This window comes from Polypterus senegalus, chromosome 11, assembly GCF_016835505.1.
Source record: "Polypterus senegalus isolate Bchr_013 chromosome 11, ASM1683550v1, whole genome shotgun sequence".
NCBI classification, from domain to species: Eukaryota; Metazoa; Chordata; class Cladistia; order Polypteriformes; family Polypteridae; genus Polypterus; species Polypterus senegalus.
In genome coordinates this window covers 151,707,562-151,730,801 of record NC_053164.1, presented here as the reverse complement: position 1 = coordinate 151,730,801, position 23,240 = coordinate 151,707,562, and the positions used below count along the sequence as shown (strand labels likewise).

The window sequence follows — 23,240 nt, the reverse complement described above, 5'->3', positions numbered from 1 at the left end:
AAAAGACTAGATATTATAGTGTATCTCCCTATCAGCAAACAATTGCTCATGAGAGGAATGGAGAGACATTAGTACGGAAACAGTACAAGATAGTATGGTGGTGGCATTTCAAGGTCAGAAATTGGATGAGGCCCCCATCCTTGCAGAGTTTAAATCTGAGAAAGGCAGGCCCATTTGAGCTACTGTACAGTATATAGTTTTTCTTAATCTCTTGATTTTTGGACTAGGCTGCAGTGAACCCCAGGAGTCACTCTCTTTTCATGCCATTTCACCTCAGGTAGCCCATACTACTGTATATGGTATAGTTTTCCTCTTCATTATTTAGAATATCTAATCCTAATATTATGTTGGTCTTCCCTGATAATTGTTTCTTAAGTATGTATAATATCTTTATTTTGTTTTAAGAACAGAACAATAATAGAACATTGGATTTATATTGTATCTTTTATACAAAGTACAGTAATATACCTTTTATCCTTTAAGATATTTCCAAGCATCCCCCCCCAACATTTTCACAGTAAATTACAAATTAAGGGGGACTTATGCAAGTTATAGTCAACAGAATGGTAAAAGCCAAAAAGAAACATGTCAGTGTTCATTTATACTCCTTTGATGTCAGCAAATGCAGCCTGGGATATAACCAGAATTAACAAATGAAGTGAGTGTTCCTCATATGAAGACAGAAGATGTGACTGCATTTGACATGAACGTTTTTCAGTGTTATATCCTATCCTGTGATTGTGAGTTAATCACTTAATTATTGTATTGGCAAAAAAGTAACTAGATTAAAAGAAAATTCAGATTCTTATAGAAGTTACTTTTTTTTATTGATTTTTGCAATTAGTTACCATAACTTTTTTTGTCTTGATTTTATACGTGCATAATAATTGTTGTCTTATTAGACACTTTGGCTTCATAAATGCTAATTAAATACAGATCCTCTGCTCATGTTTACAAAGAGACACTGTAATTCAAGCTGCAGGCATGATGGTATGTCTGTGCTTCAGGATGTGAAAGTTCTTTTTTTACACTCAAGGACACTGTGCCATCAAAGTGCAAGAACTGCTGTAGCAGATTATTTGCAGATCATGGGACTAGCATTGCTTGATCTGGAGCTCTGGCTTGCAAATGGAAACTAAAGGTCATATCTACGGTAAGGGGTTGGGAAATCACTCATGTTAGTGACTCTGGAGACTAGAAACATGGATTTATAGAATGCTAATGGAGGTGGCAGTTTAAGTTGTGTTTTCTGTATATTTTACTGTAAACATTTTTCTTTCATTTGGAAAATTCTGGGAAAAGTCTTTGCTCTTTTAAAGTTATTCAGTAGTCTAAACCTCTGATTGCACTCACTAAGTTAGGCACAGAATAAGAGTCCTAATCTCAGATCAAGGTAGTATGAGGAGGATCAATTACTTATGTTTTTTGTCTTCAAAGGGAACCCTTCCAAATATTTTGTGTTAACCTTAAAAACTCTTTTGATAGTAATTATACATACAGTAAATTAAAAACTATTAGTATTTTTATTGATTGATATTTGTCTAAATAGTACCTGTTATGTTGGGATGTTTCAAAATGATCAGCGGCTTAAAGAAGGATGGTCTTCACAGTATATTGGAATGTGTTCCTTTGAGCGACAGCTAAAGTTGCCTATAAAATACATACCCCTGCATTTATATACGTATTATTTGCATTACCCAACTGACAATAAAAACATTTACATTTGCATGAATGTAATTAAATTGAGATTAATTTTAAGTTGACGTTGCCATTGAGTGAAATTAATTGCAAGTAGAAAGCAGAAAATTGCAGGAAATTTTTGATTGAGTCCATACAATTTGTGAAAATAAGAATGACTTGTCATTTGTACATAGTACAAGTATACAGTAAATAAAATACTGAATGTGCCTCATGCATCACATGACAGTTAATCCCTTCTAAATTGAATAGAATTTAATTATGAGTTTAACAAACTATAGGGCCTGTCTAATACTTACTGGCCTTCACTAAACTCACATATGAACTGTTTATGATTCACTCACTATTAAATGCTTTCTGCCTTCTGACTAACTTGAGCTGCCTGCTGAAAGTGTTATTTTTTTACTAAGTTTTACTTTAAGCCTGCCTGCTTCTGTAGGAAACTCAGTTCACCTATTCCATTTTACTCAACCCAAAAGAATTATACTATGACTGTTTAAACATCCTGATTTTAAAATGTGTGCTCTTGACTGCTCCTCCTACAGTCAGTGGATAATACCTTGCACTTAGTGTACCGAAGTTGACTAGTAATCTTTTATTTCCATCTTTACCCACACACTTATTTACTTTTAACACATACTTCCAACATGAAAGACCTCAAACACATTAAGACTTACCTTTGCTCCTGTATAGCTGAAAAAGCAGCAAAAGCCCTTCTAAAATGAAAAACTGGGAAAAATATCTACTTGATCCCATTGTAGCAATCAAAAATGAACTTTAAGAAATGAAGACTGTGTTTTAATCAAGTTTCACACCCAGACAAAATGCTGCAACAAACTGTCAGTACAGTACAATCCACCAGCAAGGATGACATCAGCATACAGCACACGCTGTGTACGTTAGCAAAACAAAATTATCAACAAAGAAAAACAGTCAAGAAAGCAAAACTAGTCTAAAGTGTATTGCAGTATGGAAGACTGAATAAGAAAATCTAGCCCTGAGTTTTTTGGCAACACAATCATGTTCAAAAGTGAGAGGAATGTAAAAGTGTCTTATTTTTCGTTGACAACATAAACAATGCGGCCTTTAACTGCTGAAGCCCATTTTAAATGAAGTCTGATAAGTGGTACAGTGGGATGCAAAAGTTTGGGCAACCTTGTTAATAGTCATTATTTTCCTGTATAAATCGTTGGTTGTTATGATAAAAAATGTCAGTTAAATATATCATATAGGAGACACACACAGTGATATTTGAGAAGTGAAATGAAGTTTATTGGATTTACAGAAAGTGTGCAATAATTGTTCAAACAAAATCAGGCAGGTGCATAAATTTGGGCACCGTTGTCATTTTATTGATTCCAAAACTTTTAGAACTAATTATTGGAACTCAAATTGGCTTGGTAGGCTCAGTGACCCCTGACCTACATACACAGGTGAATCCTATAATGAGAAAGAGTATTTAAGGGGGTCAATTGTAAGTTTCCCTCCTCCTTTAATTTTCTCTGAAGAGTAGCAACATGGGGGTCACAAAACAACTCTCAAATGACCTGAAGACAAAGATTGTTCACCATCATGGTTTAGGGGAAGGATACAGAAAGCTGTCCGAGAGATTTAAGCTGTCTGTTTCCACAGTTAGGAACATATTGAGGAAATGGAAGACCACAGGCTCAGTTCAAGTTAAGGCTCGAAATGGCAGACCAAGAAAGATTTCGGATAGACAGAAGCGACAAATGGTGAGAACAGTCAGAGTCAACCCACAGACCAGCACCAAAGACCTACAACATCATCTTGCAGCAGATGGAGTCACTGTGCATCGTTCAACCATTCAAGCACTTTACACAAGGAGATGCTGTATGCGAGAGTGATGCAGAGGAAGCCTTTTCTCCGCCCACAGCACAAACAGAGCCGCTTGAAGAATGCTCAAGCACATTTGGACAAGCCAGCTTCATTTTGGAATAAGGTGCTGTGGACTGATGAAACTAAAATTGAGTTATTTGGGCATAACAAGGGGCGTTATACATGGAGGAAAAAGAACACAGCATTCCAAGAAAAACACCTGCTACCTACAGTAAAATATGGTGGTGGTTCCATCATGCTGTGGGCTGTGTGGCCAGTGCAGGGACTGGGAATCTTGTCAAAGTTGAGGGACACATGGATTCCACTCAGTATCAGCAGATTCTGGAGACCAATGTCCAGAAATCAGTGACAAAGCTGAAGCTGCGCCGGGGCTGGATCTTTCAACAAGACAACGACCCGAAACACTGCTCAAAATCCACTAAGGCATTCATGCAGAGGAACAAGTACAATGTTCTGGAATGGCCATCTCAGTCCCTAGACCTGAATATAATTGAAAATCTGTGGTGTGAGTTAAAGAGAGCTGTCCATGCTCAGAAGCCATCAAACCTGAATGAACTAGAGATGTTTTGTAAAGAGGAATGGTCCAAAATACCTTCAACCATAATCCAGACTCTCATTGGAACCTACAGGAAGCGTTTAGAGGCTGTAATTTCTGCAAAAGGCGGATCTACTAAATATTGATTTCATTTCTTTTTTGTGGTGCCCAAATTTATGCACCTGCCTGATTTTGTTTGAACAATTATTGCACACTTTCTGTAAATCCAATAAACTTCATTTCACTTCTCAAATATCACTGTGTGTGTCTCCTATATGATACTGTATATTAACTGACATTTTTAATCGGAACAACCAACGATTTATACAGGAAAATAATGACTATTAACAAGGTTGCCCAAACTTTTGCATCCCACTGTATGTTCTGATGTGACATTGTTGACTTTGACTTGTTGTGGACCACCTGTTTATATGTTCCTCAGCATTTTCCTTTGTTGCTTGTCATAAGGAAGCTGTTTTCTTTCACAGGACTGTTTATTACTAGTAGTTTTTTGCCTTTCATACCATTCTTGTAGAGAAAAGCCAAGCAAAATGACACCTTTTATTGGCTAACTAAAAGGATTACAATATGCAAGCTTTCGAGGCAACTCAGGCCCCTTTTCTTCAGGCAAGATGTACCATTCTTGGTAAAACATTAAACAGTAAGGAATAGATTTTTGGGAAATATTTGGACTGACACAAGTAGGGTCAACTAAAGTCACTCTTCTGCCCATACTAAGGCTCAGCTGAAAACAAACAGCTGGCCTGCCTCAATTGTACCACAAACACCCGTCATGTGATGTACAACGTGTTGGAATATTGAATTTGTGTGGAGGATGTTTGTATTAAACGGTCTCACAACAGAAGTGAAAGAGGAAGTCTTTCTCCAAGTGGCATCTGACAGCACAGTTTATGGGTATAATAAAAATAAGTGAAAATGTCTGATACTGCCAGTAATAGCAAGAAGCTAGGTCATTTACAAGAATACTCTATTATTTTGGTTTAATCGAATCAAATTACCTGTTCACTATTTATTCTGGTCATAAGAATCTAATGTATATTAAAAACGTTAAATGTTCGAATGCAGGTCAGGTGCAGTGGGGTTTACTCTTCAGTTGATTATTATTATGTATTGCACTTGAAATAAAAATGTTAAAGCTCATTCTTTATCATGACTGTATGACCCTGCAGAAAAATTTCCTATCAATAACCCTCTCAGATCTTCCTGATAATTTACAGCTCAGTATTAGACATGTTCAGTTACAAATAGAGTACCTCATCCAAATAAAATTCTGGTAGGTAAATCTTTTAATATACTAGATTTATAGGGGAAAGTTATGGACTGGGCTCTTCTAATATATTTGGACATTTTGCCCTTAACCAGACAATGGAATTACTAAAATATTCTTGGTGGCAAGGGATGAATGCTGATAATCTGTGATTTTGCATTAGCCTTGTTCGAGAGAAGCTGAAGACAGCCAAAACCTCTTCTAAGCGGTGTGCTGTTGCTAGTGTAAATCAGCCCCAGAGTTTCTTGCTTTGCAAGACTTAGACCTGAGAGTTTCATCTTGCAATCTGAATCCTCCCTATATTGGATCAGCCAAGTAAGAAAACAGCTTAGGCCTGTCATTTATAAATTAGCTGGCCCTTTTTATTTCAAGGTTCATCCAGTATTGCATGTTTCATGCTTGAAACTAGTTTACACAAACTCCTCTTAGAAGAGGCATGAACAGCACCTTCCAATGCATGTGGACTACACCATAAAGAATTTGAGGTTTTGGCAGGGTTATGCATTTCCTGGCACGATTTCTTATTTAACATGTCAAACCCTTTTCCAGCTTCAACTTTGTTTGCTGGTTTAACATAGAGGTTTGATGAAAAATAGGAGTGGTTCTCGGTATTGTATTTTTTTTATTGTTTAACGTTTTTTCTTCTGGTCAGCTCCATTAATTTAGTTATCCTTCCTTTTTTTCGTAAAGCTCCTGTCAATACATTTCCAAATTATCGCACAATATTAAAAATTAACAGTTTACCCTGAATCATCTAACTACCCATTCTGTCTTTCCATTCTACATCATATTTAATAATTGCGGTACAATCTATGACTAGAACATCTCTGTCTCATTAATTATCAATCTTTGTCATTTGTGCAACTAGGAAATGTGGATGCTGAATTCACTATCTACAGATTAGCTTTATCCTTCATGCATAAAATGTGTTTTGATTCAATACTTATGCTGACTTGTGTACAATCTGAGCTATAATTACAATGCAGTGGGCTCTTAAAGCTATGATAATCCATTCATCTTTATTTTGCAGGGTGCACATATACCCTGAGTCTATTACTAACCCAGATATCTGCACATAACCTTTAACCTCCTTGGCATTAATCCCAACCATAACTTGGACTCAGAATTCTATGCAAAATGGTTATTCTTGAGTCACACCTGAAGCGACATGTAATGATCAGCTTTATAGTGTTAGTATAGTATAGTGTTATAGCGTAGCCTGAAAAAGTCTTGGGACGGTATTCTTCTGCCATCTAGTTGATGAAATAACACCATTCTGCAAAAAATCATGAATATTTCCAAGCTTCTTGACAGCTTTTTATGGTAACACTATGGTGACACATCAATATTAATGACAGGAGTGGAGCCTTCAACACAATGGAGAAGCTTTAAAGCCAGGTTTTAGGTCAAACTGAAACTAACCCTTACCTTGAATCAAGTGATAGCGATACAGATGTGAATTGGTCATCACACATTGACATGGACAGTGAAACTGACTTGTAGCTTTTAGTGATATTTCTGTTTGGTGCTGACAATCCTGCACATCCTCATCACCCATTTACAAGTAACCCCAATCTAAAGATGTTTATTGATCATGATAATCTGGATTATTTAAGATTTGCTGATGATAGTCTGGTGGAGAAAATAAACTTGTTGCTGAAGATGACATGTGGGTGTTTTTCTCTCTATTGATACTGCAAGGCATAGTGAGTAAACCAGTCCAGAGATGGAGTTGACACACAAATCCGTTGTCATTTTTGGTTATGAGTGTCTGTGTGAGTTATGAGTGAGTGTCATTTTTCACTCATTATGAAATAGCTGAATTTCAAAAATAACAATGACTGTGATAAAGCTAGCACCAAATAACTGTGGTAGTGTATTAAGGAATCAATCAAATGAAATTAAATCAAGTCAAAATCCTTATTGTCATTGTAGCAATGAGACATTGTACAACAAAATTTTAGGTGCAATTTTCCAGTGAAAAAAACAAATTTCAACAATATGCAGGTTTATGTTCCCGAACATGACATAAGTTTTAATGAAAGTGTCATGTGTTACAAGGGATTGTTGTCATAGATACAGCACAATATAGTATCAAGTACTACATGCTGTGCAAACCAAGCTCTGGATACATCTGGAACTCGGTACTTTATGCCAGTAAAGAGACCAAGTGGGATTGCAACAGCCAATACATCGACAGTGCTGTCACTGGCAAACCCTTTACTTGACCAGTGTTACTTTTTAATAAGAGACAGTTTCTATACCTTACACCTGAATGGCCTTAGATTTTACTTCAAAACTGATGCATATGGCATTGTAAAGCCAAACCACTGCAGTATGCCTGGTGACACTGGTTGTGTGAACAATTCAAGCTGCAAGCACAATGCAGTAGCTGCATGGCAAAAAAACAAAATGACAGCAGTCAAGTTGAAAGACAAAAAAGACATCTGTCTGCCTTCTAAGCACTGTTCATAATGCAGCAATTGTCAGTGTTCCTGTCAGGTTGAAATACTGAGATTTGTATGTTTTGCGCTGTGGTAGGTTACAATGACACAATGAGCTCTGTTGATTGTGTGAATCAGGTGCTTACATTCTACCCTGTCAAGCACAAGTGACAGAAAAAAACAGTACAAAAATACTTTGACATCTGCTTGAACAATGCCTATGTGCTTTGGTGACTGTTTCAAAATATATCACGTGAAGCACATGTCCTAAATCGGTACAGCAGAGGACCCTAGCCATACCTTTAATACTGTGATTATGTTGACAGATTGGATTGGTATTTTACTTGTTTCTGTTACACATGATAAAATGTTTTGATGTAGAAAAATCCAAACCTTTGCCTTGTTTTTCTGGGTGTACACATAACTCAAGGGAGACTACACAGGTGGTAAATGAAGCATTATGTATCTGTTCTCAAATACTAGACAAACATAGCAGCTTGATTTTTAATATTGATTTAACTTGTTGAACCACATAGCTGAGAAAGTAGGACATCATCATTATCAAACAGGGCTCCTTGATGCAGCAGCAAATAGAGCAATTGTATATATTTAGACGTTTTACAGTTTTTTGTATCCTACTTACCAAACTGCTTCTAGCAGTGCAAAATCTTGATGATATCAAAAGGTGAAATTATGCATAGGCAATACTAATTTATACCTTTTGGTTCTGGACTGCAGTTTATTCATGTAAAGCTAATTGTTGCTTGTCATATTATATTCCTACTTCATTGAGATGAAAATGTCAGGAATTAGCCTCGGGCTCTGTCCCAGGGCACTTCTTTTGCCTGCACATCATTTTTGGCACCTTCTGTCATTTTCTGTCCCTGTGCAACATTAATCTTGTAGCAGTCATGTGATGGGATGTGCAGACGAAATCAAAGAGGACTGGAAAAAAGAACTTTTCTCAAAACATTGTAGAATTGGCCTTCATGAAAGCCTCTTGTTTAGTGTTTCTCTGCCTACTGAATGTTACTGTTTCATGCCTTTCTTTTGACTCTTGCTTGATTTTTCAGTTTTTTGAGTTTAGTGTCTTTGGAAACATTGCATTTGGTTTCCTGTATTTTTGTAATCTGACCTGTTTGTTACTTGGATTATTTTGGATTTCAGCGTTCAAGTAAAGGTCATTTATTTTTATGTGGTCGTTATGGCTCTGAACTCTTCAGCTCGTCCTGATCTGCAACATAGCCATGTTTTGTGCCGCAAGCTTTTAAAAGGTGGCATGCTGCATTGCTGTCCAGCAACTTGGCTTTTTCTGTAGGGTAATCAACGCTGTGGGGCTTCTGTGCATATATTTGGACTTCTGTGGACATATAAACCCTAAGGTAATTTGCAGGCAAAATGTGTGGCTAGAGACTTCAACCGATTTAATATATGAAAACAGATTTTTAAAAGTGATAAAAGAGAGGTTCTTACTGCATGAAAATTCAACTGATAGTAATGCTGATATAATCACTGATTATGTCTATACACTCCTGCCATTGTACTCCACTATTTACAAGATTAGCCCAGTTAATATCTGGGTATTTAATGTCCCCCATGACGATAATATCCCCCTGTGAACTTAACCTTTTTAATATTTCTAAAAATATGCACATTGAAAATACTCTTTACATTGGGGGGCTCTATAACACACACCTAAAATAAGGCCTCTATCCCTAATGCTTTCCAGACAAATCTAGGGATTGTCACTAAGATGGGTTAATCATCCAACTGAAGAAGACCTGTATTTAAATTCTGTCTGACATAAACAGCAATCACCCTCCTTTTTTGTTTTGTCTGTCCTTCCTAACAAATGTTTTATACTCATCCCCACCTTTGTTATTTTGCCAGGTTTCTGTTATTACTATATCATAATTATGGTCAGCTACGTGCAACTCCAAGTCACTTATTTTATTTCTGATACTTTTGCATTAAAGAAAGCTATTTTAATATGTTACTTGTATTACTTTTGCACTTCGACTGTGTGTTAGAATTTATGCTACTATGCATATTTATTTGTACACTATTGTTTGCTCCTTTATGTATAGTTCTAAACCTGGCCTGTCATAATCTCCTTGCCCTCCCATTCCCTAGTTTAGACAATCCTCAACTAACCTATTCATACGACTCTCCAACACAGTGGTGCTCCTCCGGTGCAGATGTAACCCACTGCGGAGGAAAACATCCCATCTGTTCCAAAAAGACTATAAATGCCCCAAAAACTTAATACCCTTCCATCCTGCGCCAAGATTTTGAGTCATGCGTTAAGCCTTATAATCTCCTCAGTCTTACCTGAAATGGTGCGCATGACAAGGCAAAACCTCATGGAAGACTACATTGTCAGTTCTGCTCCTTAGCCTGGCCCCTAACTGTTTAAATTTGGATTGCAGAACTGACAGACTACCCTTACGTATGTCATTTGTTCCAATATGGACAATGTCAATTGGGCCCACCAGCTCTGGCCAAAGCCTATCTTCCAGGGTTGAGAGACTGGGAGGTCTCCCTTGTGTGCACCCAGAAAGCAACAAATGATATGATACTCTCTGCCTCTACAAAACCTGTGAATTCCTAATGATTCAGTCTCCAACTATCACAACCTCTCTCTTGTTCAGAACTGGTTTTGAGGTGGCTTGTTGGAGTTTGTCATTCCTTCCTACCACCTCAAAATTTTTAGAGACACTGTCCAGCTCTGCAAGGACCTAAACACAATTTGGCACTTCCAATTCTGGGATTGATGCACCAGGCAGTGTACACCCTTTGCTTTGCACCTTGTGACTGTGACCCACATCTGTAACTGTCTATTCTTGAGTCTCCTCTCGCACCACCTTAGCGTTGAACAATATCTCTCTAAAGGACACCTGGGCCAGGCATGAAAATTCTATACTGTGACGCAGGACAGCCAACTACTCCTCTAGTTTAGCAACATTGAGCTTGAGATGCTGGATCAGCTGGCATCTCCCGCAGATGTAGTCTTCATAAAAGACTGTCTCCTCCAAGCCATCCTCCAAAAAAGTCCAATATACAACAGGACTTGAATTGCATTGGCCTCATTATTTAAATTTGGCTTTGGATTACTAAAACTGCAAGACCTTTTTTAATTAAATTCTTTGATTTAAAAAACTACAAAATTAAAACTAAAAGTTAGATCAAAGAGCTACTGCAATTATGTTTCTCTTTCTGACCCCTTAATCTCATGTAACATTCTTCCCCTCAACTGCCTGCTGTTTGTGTTTCTTTGAGATTAACTTTACTTTTCTGTTTCTATTCTCCTGTCTTTGCCACCCCACTTATTACTTCCTTACCTTTGAAGTTCTCCACTCACACCGTTTGCTTTCCTTTGTATTAATGTCATCCTCTTAATTGCTCTACTTTCCGTAAAGCTGACTTCTTACAAATGTCTTCCTTCTTACTAGGTAAACTCATGTCTGCTACAACTTATATACTTTTTCTCTTGTCTGTTTCTACAGCTGTTTGTGCCTGATCTGTGCTTCTTCACTAGAATCATGGAGCCCTTCTCTTAATCTCTTGGAAGTCAGGCACCTACCTGTACTTAACATTAATGCTTTCTTATTTATGAACACGCATACTCTTGCTTTCTACTAGCATTAACACTTAATTGTATGAGTGTTATATAATGCTCTATCCAATTATTCTTTTTATGCCTTAACGTTTTTCCCCATTAAGGATTTGTTGTTACTTTTAAGTATTCATCACTAATTTCAGGTACTGATTTCTGTCTCGCCTTTCTGATGCTAGTTTTGAATACAAATAGTAAGTACAAGTAACCAAGTTCCCCAAACACTCAGCTATGTTTGCTACTATGCGGGTAATAAAAAAGCAAAAAACCTTTCTAAAGGCAAAAAAAATAATTCCAGCACAGCTCTTTAGTGGCAAACAAAAAAACAGGGTTTTTGTAGCAAATTTTGTCTTTTAATTAACACATATCTCAGAACACTAAACACTTCCACTCGCAAGGATGATGTCAGCACATCAGTACATCTCACTGTCTCGTGGTCAGTACTTCTTTCTTTCAGTATCATTCACAGCGCATCACTTTTTCCACATTTTGTTATGTTACAGCCTTATTCCAAAATGGATTAAATTCATTTTTTTTCCTCAAATTTCCCCCAAAAACGGGGAGTACTGTCCTACCTATTCCACCTGGGAGTCTTTTGTTGCAGTCTTTTTGTCAGAAGCACTTGTCCTTGTACCCTATTACTTCATTCCCTCCCATGAAACATATTATGTCTGACCATATTATTCTAGGTGTTTGCTGTCATTATTGGTTCCTTTTAAATTTAGGGTCCTTTTTAATTTTCAGGCTACAACTGTTGTAGATCACACTTTATTTTTTATTTATTTATTTTTTTTATTAATTTTATTACAATCCATACAAAGCAATCAAGTTTTTACAAAAAGAAAAACTGAGTTAAGAACAGATCGATCCCCACCCTGAGAGAGAGAGCAAGCAAAAACGTGTAAAATTTAAGGCTTGTAAACATACCTAAATTAATAAATTCTCTGTACTTCATGAACTTATTTTAAAATATTACTGATTATGATACTGCCATGTTTTGAAAAAAGTCTGTACAGATCCTCTAACTGAGTATTTGATTTTTCCAATTTCAAATAATATAACACATCAGTTTCCCACTGACTTAAAGAGGAGAGTTTGGGTTCTTCCAGTTTATCAGAATAAGTCTGCGTGCCAAAAGTGTAGTGAATGCAATCACAGTTTGTTTGTCTTTCTCCACTTTAAGCCCTTCTGGAAGAACCCCAAACACAGCTGTTAATGGGTTAGGAGGGATTGTGAGTCCAAGGCTGTCTGAGAGGTAATTAAAAATTTTTGTCCAGAATAATGTTAATTTGGTGCAGGCCCAGAACATGTGACCCAGTGAGGCTGGGACTTGGTTGCAGCGTCGCAGGTTGGATCATGCCCTGGAAACATTTTGAGAGTTTTAGTGAGACAGATGTGCTCAATATATAATTTTGAGTTGTATAATTGTATGCTTTGCACATATGGAGCTTGAGTGAATTCTCTGAATTGCTACTTTCCACTCTTTTTCCCAGTGTCCTCTTGGATCTTTGAAAGGGAGGGATTGTAAAATGATTTTATATATTGTAGAGATGGAGTCTAAGTCCTTGAGATTGAGCAATATTTTTCCAGCATGGATGAGGGTGCAAGATGAGGAAAATCTGGAAGGTTCTGTTTAACAAAGTTCCTGATTTGAAGATAGTGAAAGAAATGTGTAGCTGGAATGTTAAATTTGGAATGTAATTGTTCATAGGATGCAAAGACGTTGTCTATATAAAGATCTCTAAGCAAGTTAATTCCAAATTTTTCCAGATATTAAAACTGCATATGTTTGTGAAGGTTGAAAGAGGTGGTTATCTTACAGAAGTGCCACAGATAGAAGCTTCTCCGTCTTAAAATGCTTTCTACATTGGTTCCAGATTCTAAGTGAGTGGAGCACAATTAGGTTATTAGTGTATTGCCGATAACGTGTGTTTATTGGAGCAGAGCAAGGAATACAAAGAAGTACTGCAGGATTTTACTTCTATTGCGGTCCAAGCCTGTGTATGTTCTTCTATTTGTGTCCAGGTTCTTATGCCTGTATATTTGCTGCCCAGTAATAAAACTGGAAGTTAGGTAGAGCCATGCCGCCTTCTGCCTTTTGTCTTTGTAGGGTCGCTCTTTTGATGCGTGGATGTTTTGAATTCCAAATAAATGAGGTTATTGTTGAATCTAATTGCTTAAAGAATGATTTATTAATGTATATTGGATGTTTTGAAATAAAAAGGAGCTTAGGAAGAATATTCATCTTAACAGTGTTAATTCTTCCAGCTAGTGTGAGATGAAGGGTTGACCATCTATGCAAGTCTTGTTTAATTTTTTCCATGCAGACGTGAAATTTTGTTGATAAAGAGCTTTATGTTTACTTGTGATGTTTACCCTAGGTATTTAAACTGTTCTGCAATGATAAAAGGTAGGGTGTCTAATCTAATATTATATGCTTGAGAATTCACTGGAAAGAGTACACTTTTATTCAGATTAATTCTGAGACCAGAGATCTTTTGAAATTCTGTGAGTGCTGCTAAGACTGCAGGCACAGAATTTTCTGGGTCCGATATATACAGTACCATATCATCTGCATATAATGAGATTTTCTGTTCCAGTCCTTCTCTGCTAATCCCCTTTATCTGATCAGTATTTCGACAATGTATTGCCAGTGGTTCAATGGCAATGCAAACAGCAGCGGTGACAAGGGCATCCTTGTCTAGTGCCACGTTCTAGTTTAAAGTAGTCTGAGCAAATGTTGTTGATGCAAACTGAAGCTTCTGGGTTAGTATACAGTAATTTAATCCATGCACAAATGTTGGGCCAAACCCAAACTTCTCCAATGTAGTAAAAGGTATTTCCATTCAATCATGTCAATGCTTTTTCTGCATCCAATGATAATAATATTTCTGGGGTGTTTGATTTAGTTGGTGAGTATATTACATTAAACAGGCGTCGAAGATTTGAAGATAAGTGTCGGCCCCTAATAAATCCAGTTTGGTCTTGTGATATTACGAGGGAGCACTTTCTCCATCCTTCTAGCTATGATTTTAGAGAGTATTTTAACGTCGTTATTCAGAAGTGAAATTGGTCTGTATGATGCACATTGTAATAAGTCCTTATTTTGTTTTGGAAAACAGTGATTAGTGCTTGGCGAAAGGTTTGTGGAAGAATTGGTTATCTCTGGCTTCTGTAAATGTTGCTAATAGGAGGGAGCTAGCTGAGCGGAGAATTTCTTGTAAAATTCTGCAGGGTAGCCATCAGGGCCTGCTGCTTTCCACCTTGGAGTGACTTTATAGCATCTAGTAATTCTGATAATGCCAGAGGTTTATCAAGTTCCTCCACACTAAAAGCGTCTATTTGTGGTATCTGTAATGTATCCAGAAATGCATTAGATTGTGTATTGTCTTCTTTAAACTCAGTAGTATATAGGGATTTATAGTAGTCTCTGAAAGTGTGCATTATATTTTTGTGTTCATGATTTTATCTCCGTTCGTGTTAGTGATTACGAGATTGCGTTGCACTTCTTGCTTGTGAATTTGTTGAGCTAAAAGCTTATTAGCTTTCTCTCCATGTTCATAATAATGATGTCTGGATTTGTAAATTAGTTGTTCAGTTTCTTTAGTTGTCAAGAGGTTTAATTCTGAATGTAGAGCCTGCCTCCTCCTATGTAGAGTCTCGCTTGGTAGTCTGAGTGTTCTTCATCTATTTTAGTAATTTCGCTTTTTATCTCTGCTACTTTCTTGGCTTCGGATTTATTTCTGTGGGAAAGATATGAGATAATCTGTCCTCTTAAGAAGGCCTTAAGAGTTTCCCAGAGTATTCCTGCAGAGATCTCAGGGATGTATTTGTCTCTAGAAAGAATTTGATTTGTTTGGATATAAATTCAGTACAATTCTCGTCAGCTAATAGAAGCGGGTTGAGGCCATCTGCGGGTGAGTGTATGGGGCTTAGTAATTTTAGCTCCAAGATCATAGGTGCATGGTCAGAAATAACAATAGCATCGTATTTGCAAGATTTAATCTTAGGCAAGAAGTTATTGTCTATAAAGAAGTAATCAATCCTTGAGTAGCAATGATGTACTGGTGAGTAGAAAGAATATGTTCTTGAATTTGGGTTTAAAAACCTCCAGGGGTCTGATAAGTTGTGATCAGTTATAAACTTTGTAATTATCTTTGCGGTGTTAGATGCGTTCCCCTGTGGAGGAAGTCCTATCTAAAAGTGGATTTAGAACACAATTAAAGTCCCCAGCCATTATAACTTTATGAGTGTTCAGATTGGGAATGGATGCAAATAAATTTTGTATAAATTCCTTATCATCAACATTAGGTGCATAAACATTTATCAAAATCATTTTACAGTTAGATAAGTCTCCCATGACCATTACATATCTCCCTTCAGGATCCAATACTACATCTGATGCTACAAATGGTACTGTTCTATGTATGAGAATTCCCACACCTCTAGTTTTCTTTGTAAAACAAGAATGGAACATTTGGCCAGTCCAGTCTTTTGCAGCGGAACTGATCCTTGCTTAGTAAGTGGGTTTCCTGTAAAAATACTATTTTAGCATTTAGACCTGTTAGGTGAGAGAGTACTTTCTTTCTCTTTAATTCGTGATTCAGGCCTTTAACATTCCAGCTTACGAAGTTAACTGTCCCATCATGGAGACACTGATTCTGAGTTTTTGATGTCATTTTATAGTCTTAACTGGAAGTGAGACAGCTTTAAGTCTTAATTTCCTATTTCCCCTAGAGTTGTTGCCATGCAGCTTATTATTATTGGTAGTTATAATTATAAAGATTAGAGGATAGATTAGGTATAGATCAAGCCTGCTCTCTTTCTCTCCCCTTAACCCCCACCCTCCCTTTTGCCTCCCCAAGTGAGGCTAAAACCCACTTCACACAGTCCCAGTCCTCTGACATACCCAGAGACAGAGCACGTCCAAAGCAAAACAAGCCCCATGCAGCGCTTTAGGGTTAAAAGATAGAGATATCTATTACCAATATAGTCTTAAAAAAAAAAAAAAAGAATTTTGCACTTAAAATATATATATAGTCTTCAGCAATTTTAGTGCATTAAGATGATACACCCAGATAATAAACCCGGGGGATGGTGTTAAAATGTGTCCAGAATAAGCATAACAAGTCTTAATGCAGTAATAGCAATAACAATAAACCAAGGGTATGATATTGAACAGTCTCGTTTAGGGTAGAGATGAAATAATTAGAAAAAAAAAAAAAAAAGAAAAAGTAATTAAGCACAATAAAACATAAACAGATAGCGCCTAGTAATACTAAGTAATAATAAGAATATATGAGAATATATGCTGATAAAACCCGTATTTTAAAACAATAGATCAGACAGTAGATTATTAATCCTTGCTTTATCATTAACGCCATGACTCACTATTATGTATCAGAATAGTCCGGGATCAGCTTTCTTAATTCCTTTTCTGCTTCTTCCTTGCTAGCGAAGACATAGAATTGACCCTGCCATTCCACTTTCAGTTTTGCGGATACAAGAGGCTGTATTTGAGCTGGCTTGCCGTAACGCTGTTTAATGTTGTAGAAGGCTGCGCGTTTAGTAGCTGTTGCTGGAGAGAAGTCAGGAAGATACGAATGTGGTTATTTTCATATATAATATCTTCCTTGTTTCTGAGGAATGCCATCACCTCTAGCTTAAATGATAATCATTCAAAACGAACTATAAAAGATCTGGGTCTGGGTCTAACGGTGTTTGATCGCGATGCGTAAGCGCTGCTATCTCAGATTCTGCTTTAAAGTCGTCCCCGATTATTTTAGAAAAAAGTTCAGCTGCGAATTTCACAGGGTTTGAACTTTCTCGATTCTCAGGCAGACCTTCAATTCTGACATTATACCTTCTACTTCCATCTTCCAAAGCAGCCAGTCTGTCTCCGAGTTTTTTGCATTCGGAGCTGACATTTTCTGCTTTTTCTTCAGCACTGGTAGCTAAATTTTCGGCTATTTCAATCCTAGACGTGAATGTGTCCTTGAGATCCTCCAGTTGATCAGTAAGCGTTTCAATTTTACCCAGCACCTGTCACATCTCTACTTGCATTTCTTGTCGCAGCCTTTCATTTGCCTGTTGCAGCATCAGCCGCTGCGTTTCGTTTGCTTGTTGCAACTCCTGCCGCTGCCTTTCGTTTGCTTGTTGCCATTCCTGTTTCAATTCCTGTTTCAGTCTCTCATGTGTCTTTGCCCTTGCTTTCTCATTTGCCTTCTCGGTTTTCTTTATATCTTGTATGAGCTCAGTGAACATCACCTGCAGTTTAGACATTTCAGTTGTGCTTTCTTGTACCGTAGGTGAAGCGTCAGGCTCTACTGTAGCTGGTGTCCCCGCTATTCCTGGCTCGCGTGGAGTAATTGAGATCACGGACTGTAAGGCCTTTTCCAGTTTCTGGTGTTCTTCTCTGATCGGCGAGCTATCAAGATCTGCACTCATGATCGTACATTCGCTCCCTTTTTCACTCTCAGCCAGCGATGATGTAGCGGACCTTGGTCCCGAAGAGTCTGTACTTTCGCCCAGCTGATCCAGGTCTCTCTCTGAAAGGCCGTATCTTGAGCTAGGGCTTGCTGATCTTAGCTTGGGTGCAGCTTTAGTTTTCGATTCTTTTGAACCCCCTTTCTTGTTGGCCATGTTTATATATGCTTACATATATACTGTAGCAGTCTCCTTGGGTTGAATAGATACAGGATATCTCAGGATAAGCAGCAAATAATATGAAAAATAACACCGCTGCTAGCAGAGCTCCACTTCAGACATCCATCTCTCGCATTGAACGAGACCAAAATGATCACACTTTATTTTGACAAAGATTTTTACATTTTAATGGTCAATATTGCCATGTATGCAGAGTACACTGAAATTTCCTGTTTGCATGTGCGATTCAACATGTGACACTTCACTCTCCAACACATTGATAAATAAGTTTGACTACCTTACCTCAAACAACTTTCTTTACCTTTAAATATTGATCTTCCTTATCCTTTAAACCCAATGTAAATTGCATCGCATGTAATAGTTTGTTTAATTTTTTCTGTGTATTTGTTTTATTCTTAGAAGTCTCTAGTTTTAACTTTTAAATTTTAAATTATTTATGTATGGTGTTCTTATTTCTATACACAAAAATATGAAGAATAATGATTTAAAAACAACAAAATAGCAATAACAGTTATAAACACAAGTTGATATATAATAAAGTCTGGGTTTATTGAATCACCTTTTTCAAGAAACATGTCAGTTTGTTGTTGTTTTGCAAAATGTAGGTAATACCATGCAACAGACTGCTAAAAAACTGAAGTAGGTGTCCACTACTGTCTTGAGATGAGGGCAAAATGGATCTAACCAGGACAGAAAAAGAAGATGAAGCCCGAATGCACATGCACAAGAGGATAAGTGCATCAGAGTCTGCAGTGTGAGAAACAGATTCCTTACAGGTCCACATTTAGTTGCTTCCTTAAATAGTAGATACCAAATGCCAGTGTCTTTCTTAACCTGTTCTCTACTTGCTTAGTCTCTTTTTTTAAAATAACACAGCAAGTAGGCCATCTAGTAAAGCAATGAAGACTCACCATGAAGTGCAATATTAAATGCATTATTTATTTGAGTGTCAAAATTATGACAATACTCTGGCAGTGTAAGAGTAAAGGATGCATCAGGGTATATAGCACACATTTAGATGTTCAATTTATCAATAAAAAACCCTGATGTGTTTAACTATAAAAATGAGGACAAAGATATAAAATAGCCTTTAGCAAAGGTTAAGCATAATAAACATTAAACCAGTAGCGAAAACCCGTTATAAGTGTGAAGCCAGTACGGCAAATTACTTTTCTTGCAATACCAAATTACAAATAACATTTCCAAATAATATGGATGCGTGTTTTCAAATCGCCACTCACATTGTAACTGAGAGTTAAGACCATTTTTAGTTTTTAATCAAAGATGACAAAAGTAACTAAAAATGATTTTATACTTCTTCAAATTTACACCAAATAAGCCAAACCTGAATCTGAGCTTGAGTAAGAAGACATTTTTAACCTGCATAATTCTGCCATGTCTGGTTAATAGGCAATTCATAAGTTGCCACTTATGATTAAACACAAGTGTCCAATTTGATGGACTGGACTCATCCAGGGTCATATTGCACCTTGAGCCCCATGCATTATCAAGTGTATCAGGAGCAAAATGTAATACATAATACATAATATATCACAAATATATTTCAAGATATTTACATCAGAAGTACATTTCAGTTTCAGAGCTCCACATACTGAGATTTAAATTTTGGTCTATAGGAGGTTTGCATATTCTCTTTTTCATCCACATCTTAAAGACAGGGAACCCTGAATTGGTGAAGTAGGATTGAAAATCAGTGTGTATGAGTGTGCCCACTAATGGACTGGCATTCCATCTAGAGTTTGTACTGTAACTAATGCTCCCAGGGTAGCAGCCTGGTTCTGTGCAATTCACTTTCTCTTAAATACATCATAAATGAATGCAGATACAGATATTACAAATATTATGGATATTCATCAGAAACAGAAATAACTCTGTATCTGCCTATTAGTATTTGATTTATTGGAGAATGGTTTAACAGTGACTGTAATTAATACATTTAAAAGACGCAAAGTTATGGTTTGAATGTTAATAATTAATTTTCACAGTGAACACTTGTTTTGTTTTTCAAGACAGATGATAACATTATGGTAGTGATGTGTTGTAAACCAGTAGAAATAAGACAGAGGTAGAAATTGATAGTTTTTGCCATGATTGAATACATCAGGAAACTGCCTTGGTTACTTGTCACAAAAGAGATGCATGGGTGGGAGCGGCTGTTCTGTTGTCTTCTGACACAATGCAGCATATGCTGGAACAGCAATGGAGATGATAATAGAAGGCGAACATTCAAACACCAATGTATGCATAACAGCACTTCTCATAATGCACAACTGAAGCCTTAGACACCAACTAACCTTTCCTCTGCCTCCAAAACTGTTTATATAAATGATTGCATCTTCAAAGTTTGAAGAGGATCCCCATCCCTTCCTCCTGCTCTCTGACGTTATTTTTAGATTTGATCTTGTCTTCAAAGTTTGAAGGGAGACCATTTCCCTACCTCTGCCATCTCTGAAGAAGCCGATTAAACAGAGTAAACAGGCTATTTGTTTCACTCCAAACACTGATGATAATGATAATAAGGTAGCCCTGGATTAACCATTAAGCAAATTAAGAACATATCTTGGGCACCAAAGGGAAATTGAGCACCAGAAAGTTTTTAAAAAAGTAGAAAGAAGCGTTAAATGTAAATAAAGTAGGCCACAGTAAGCATTATTTGTACATCTTTTGATCTATGTAAAAAATGCTGTATATCTTCAAAGTTAGAAAGTAATGGAATGGGAGATGTTTTGTTTCATACAAATAATGATGTTTCTTCAATAGAATACCATTTTTTAAAAATTGTCCACCAACATTGATTACTGTAGAAAGACGATTTTGAAAATCAGAAGTGTGACAAGTATAAAAGCTTCCTTTTTGCTGCATTGTAATGCTTGGTTTTAATAGTCCCTGCTATATTCAGTCGGCTGAGATCTAAATTGTCTTTGGTTTGTCTTTATAATGTTTTTTCGTATTTACAAAAATGTTTTGAAAGGCTAGTTAGACTTGCTTGTTTTGGTTCAATAGGGAGCCAAAGAAATACCTCTTTGAATTTTTATTTTTTATTGTCAATCTTGTTTCATTTTAATGACATGTGCAATAAGTATATGTTTATTTCTTATTCAAGTCTTCTTATTTCTTTATTTTGTACAATTTTTATTATAATTTAATTAGATCAGCTAACTCAATTCATTCTTTTAAAAAACTCATTAAAACTCGTTGGTTCAGGAAGGCATTTAACTTACCCTGACATTTTAACCCCTTTTTCAGCTTACATCTTTGCCCAACTGCTCAGGATAATTTGCATTTGTATCACAAATTATAGTATTTGTTAGTGTTTTCTTGCAGTATTTGTATTTTATTCTGGTTGATTGGCCATTAATTTAATTCAAAGCTTTGTGTTTCTGTATTTATCTTTATTTAGTGTTTTATGCTAATATTTTGTATCCAATACTGTGTATTTCTTTTTTTTGTGCTTTTTCCTGTTGTTCATTCTGAAATTCTGTGAAGCGCTTTCAGCGTGAAAAACATGGTATATAAATTAAATTTCTTATTTATTGTTATTATTATTACTTTAGTTGATTAAAATGATTCTTATGAAAAGAGACATCACAGTAGAACTGGCTACTGTTAACCAATGAAAATGGATTCAGTCTGAAAAGTATATGCACATAGATTATACCTTGATATATACGAGGTGGTCCAGATCTAATTATGCAGATCCAGATCGTCTGGATGACTTTGACTTATGTGGGGACGATTCCAGTTCAGCGCGAAGACAATTCTTCATGTTGTCAATTCGCACGCTTTTCGATGGTCCAGGATTTTTCGGGTGATTTTCTATGTAATAAACTTAATAAGATATAGTGTAATGAAAATAGCATAATTAGATCTGGACCACCCTATAGTATAACCATGCTAGTTTTTAATTATATCTTCATATACATTTCTGGCCATACCACCACCCCTTATTATATGGAGTACAAATCTAAATGCATGCAGAACCATAGACCTGGTAGAAAATTAAATTAAATGTGTAAGAGTAAATGTAGACAGGAATTATATAAACTGGTAAAGTTGGGAGAAAGGTGAATCTCTTTTTTGAAAGCAATAGAAAAATGGGTAGAATTATTTTTATTCTTCGAATGTTGACGTTAATAATGTTTATATGTATGTTGGTGGCCTTTAATGTGTCAACATCATTTTCTGTGATTTCAGGTCTGTTGGTAATTTGTCATTGAAAAGCAATGATGAATTAATATATTCCATGTCAGAGATAATGAACACAGTGAACACATTGGGAAAGACTTTTCAGTTTATGGTGGCAAAACTGTTATGGACTGTGGAGGTGGTTGTGGTTTACAGGAATAGTTTAGATGTTTGAGTCAAAGTGAGAAAACCTGATATTACTCAAGGGGTAGTTAACAAAAACCATGGATAAGATAGGAGACTTCTTTGTTGCCAATAAGCTAACTTTGCCTATATATTTGCAAGTTACTATTTTCAGTTGTGTATGATGTTGTGCAGTGATTTGTGTTTTTGTGTTTGAGTCATATAATAGCATAGTACTTCATAAAAAATTATTAAATGAATTGTCCTTTTTTAGTAAATAAAAGTATAAATTACCTTGGGGGTATTTTTCGTACATGGATTACTTGTTTAGCCGGAAGTAATTGTTGATGACTTGGCATGATCCTGGATCTGTCGGTTTTTCAAAACTCTTGCTGGATGTGTTGTCATAGCAGCACATCCAAATCCTCAAACCTGCTCGGAGCCGGTTTGTTTTATGTGAACAAGGATTAGCTCACACACTTAATCGGTGACCATGCATGAAATTCATTCAGTCATAGTTTCACCGTTCATGAATGAGCAACAAATTTATATTGGTGCGCAAATTATATGAAGAGAATTTCATATAGAGAGGGTTTTACGCAATCGGCAAGATCCTTTATTGCTCCTGGAGGAAATTATTTTCGAAAGATACCGCTTTTGCCGAGGGGGAATATTGTACCTCAAAGATTTATTAGCACCTTATATTCGAAGTCAAACTCGGTGAAGTCAGGCTCTCACAACCACACAGACAGTATGCATTGCCTTGAGATTTTTTGCAAGCGGCACTTTTTTTATATACTGTAGGCG

General features: G+C 36.5%; 1 protein-coding gene across 10 annotated transcripts in view; it reads left to right on the top strand.

Annotated features, from left to right (window-relative positions):
* LOC120539626 (oxysterol-binding protein 2-like) overlaps nucleotides 1–23,240 on the top strand; it is a 257,524-nt gene that overhangs the window by 161,394 nt on the left and 72,890 nt on the right. Inside the window, exon 1 of one of the 10 annotated variants that reach the window (XM_039769919.1) lies at nucleotides 1,092–1,153. The exons of the other annotated variants lie outside the window; for them this stretch is intronic. Within the exon in view, the coding sequence (XP_039625853.1) occupies nucleotides 1,129–1,153 (25 nt within the window). The 5' untranslated portion in view covers nucleotides 1,092–1,128. Of the gene's footprint in view, nucleotides 1–1,091; nucleotides 1,154–23,240 lie in introns of those variants that run through there. 10 annotated transcript variants of the gene reach the window in all.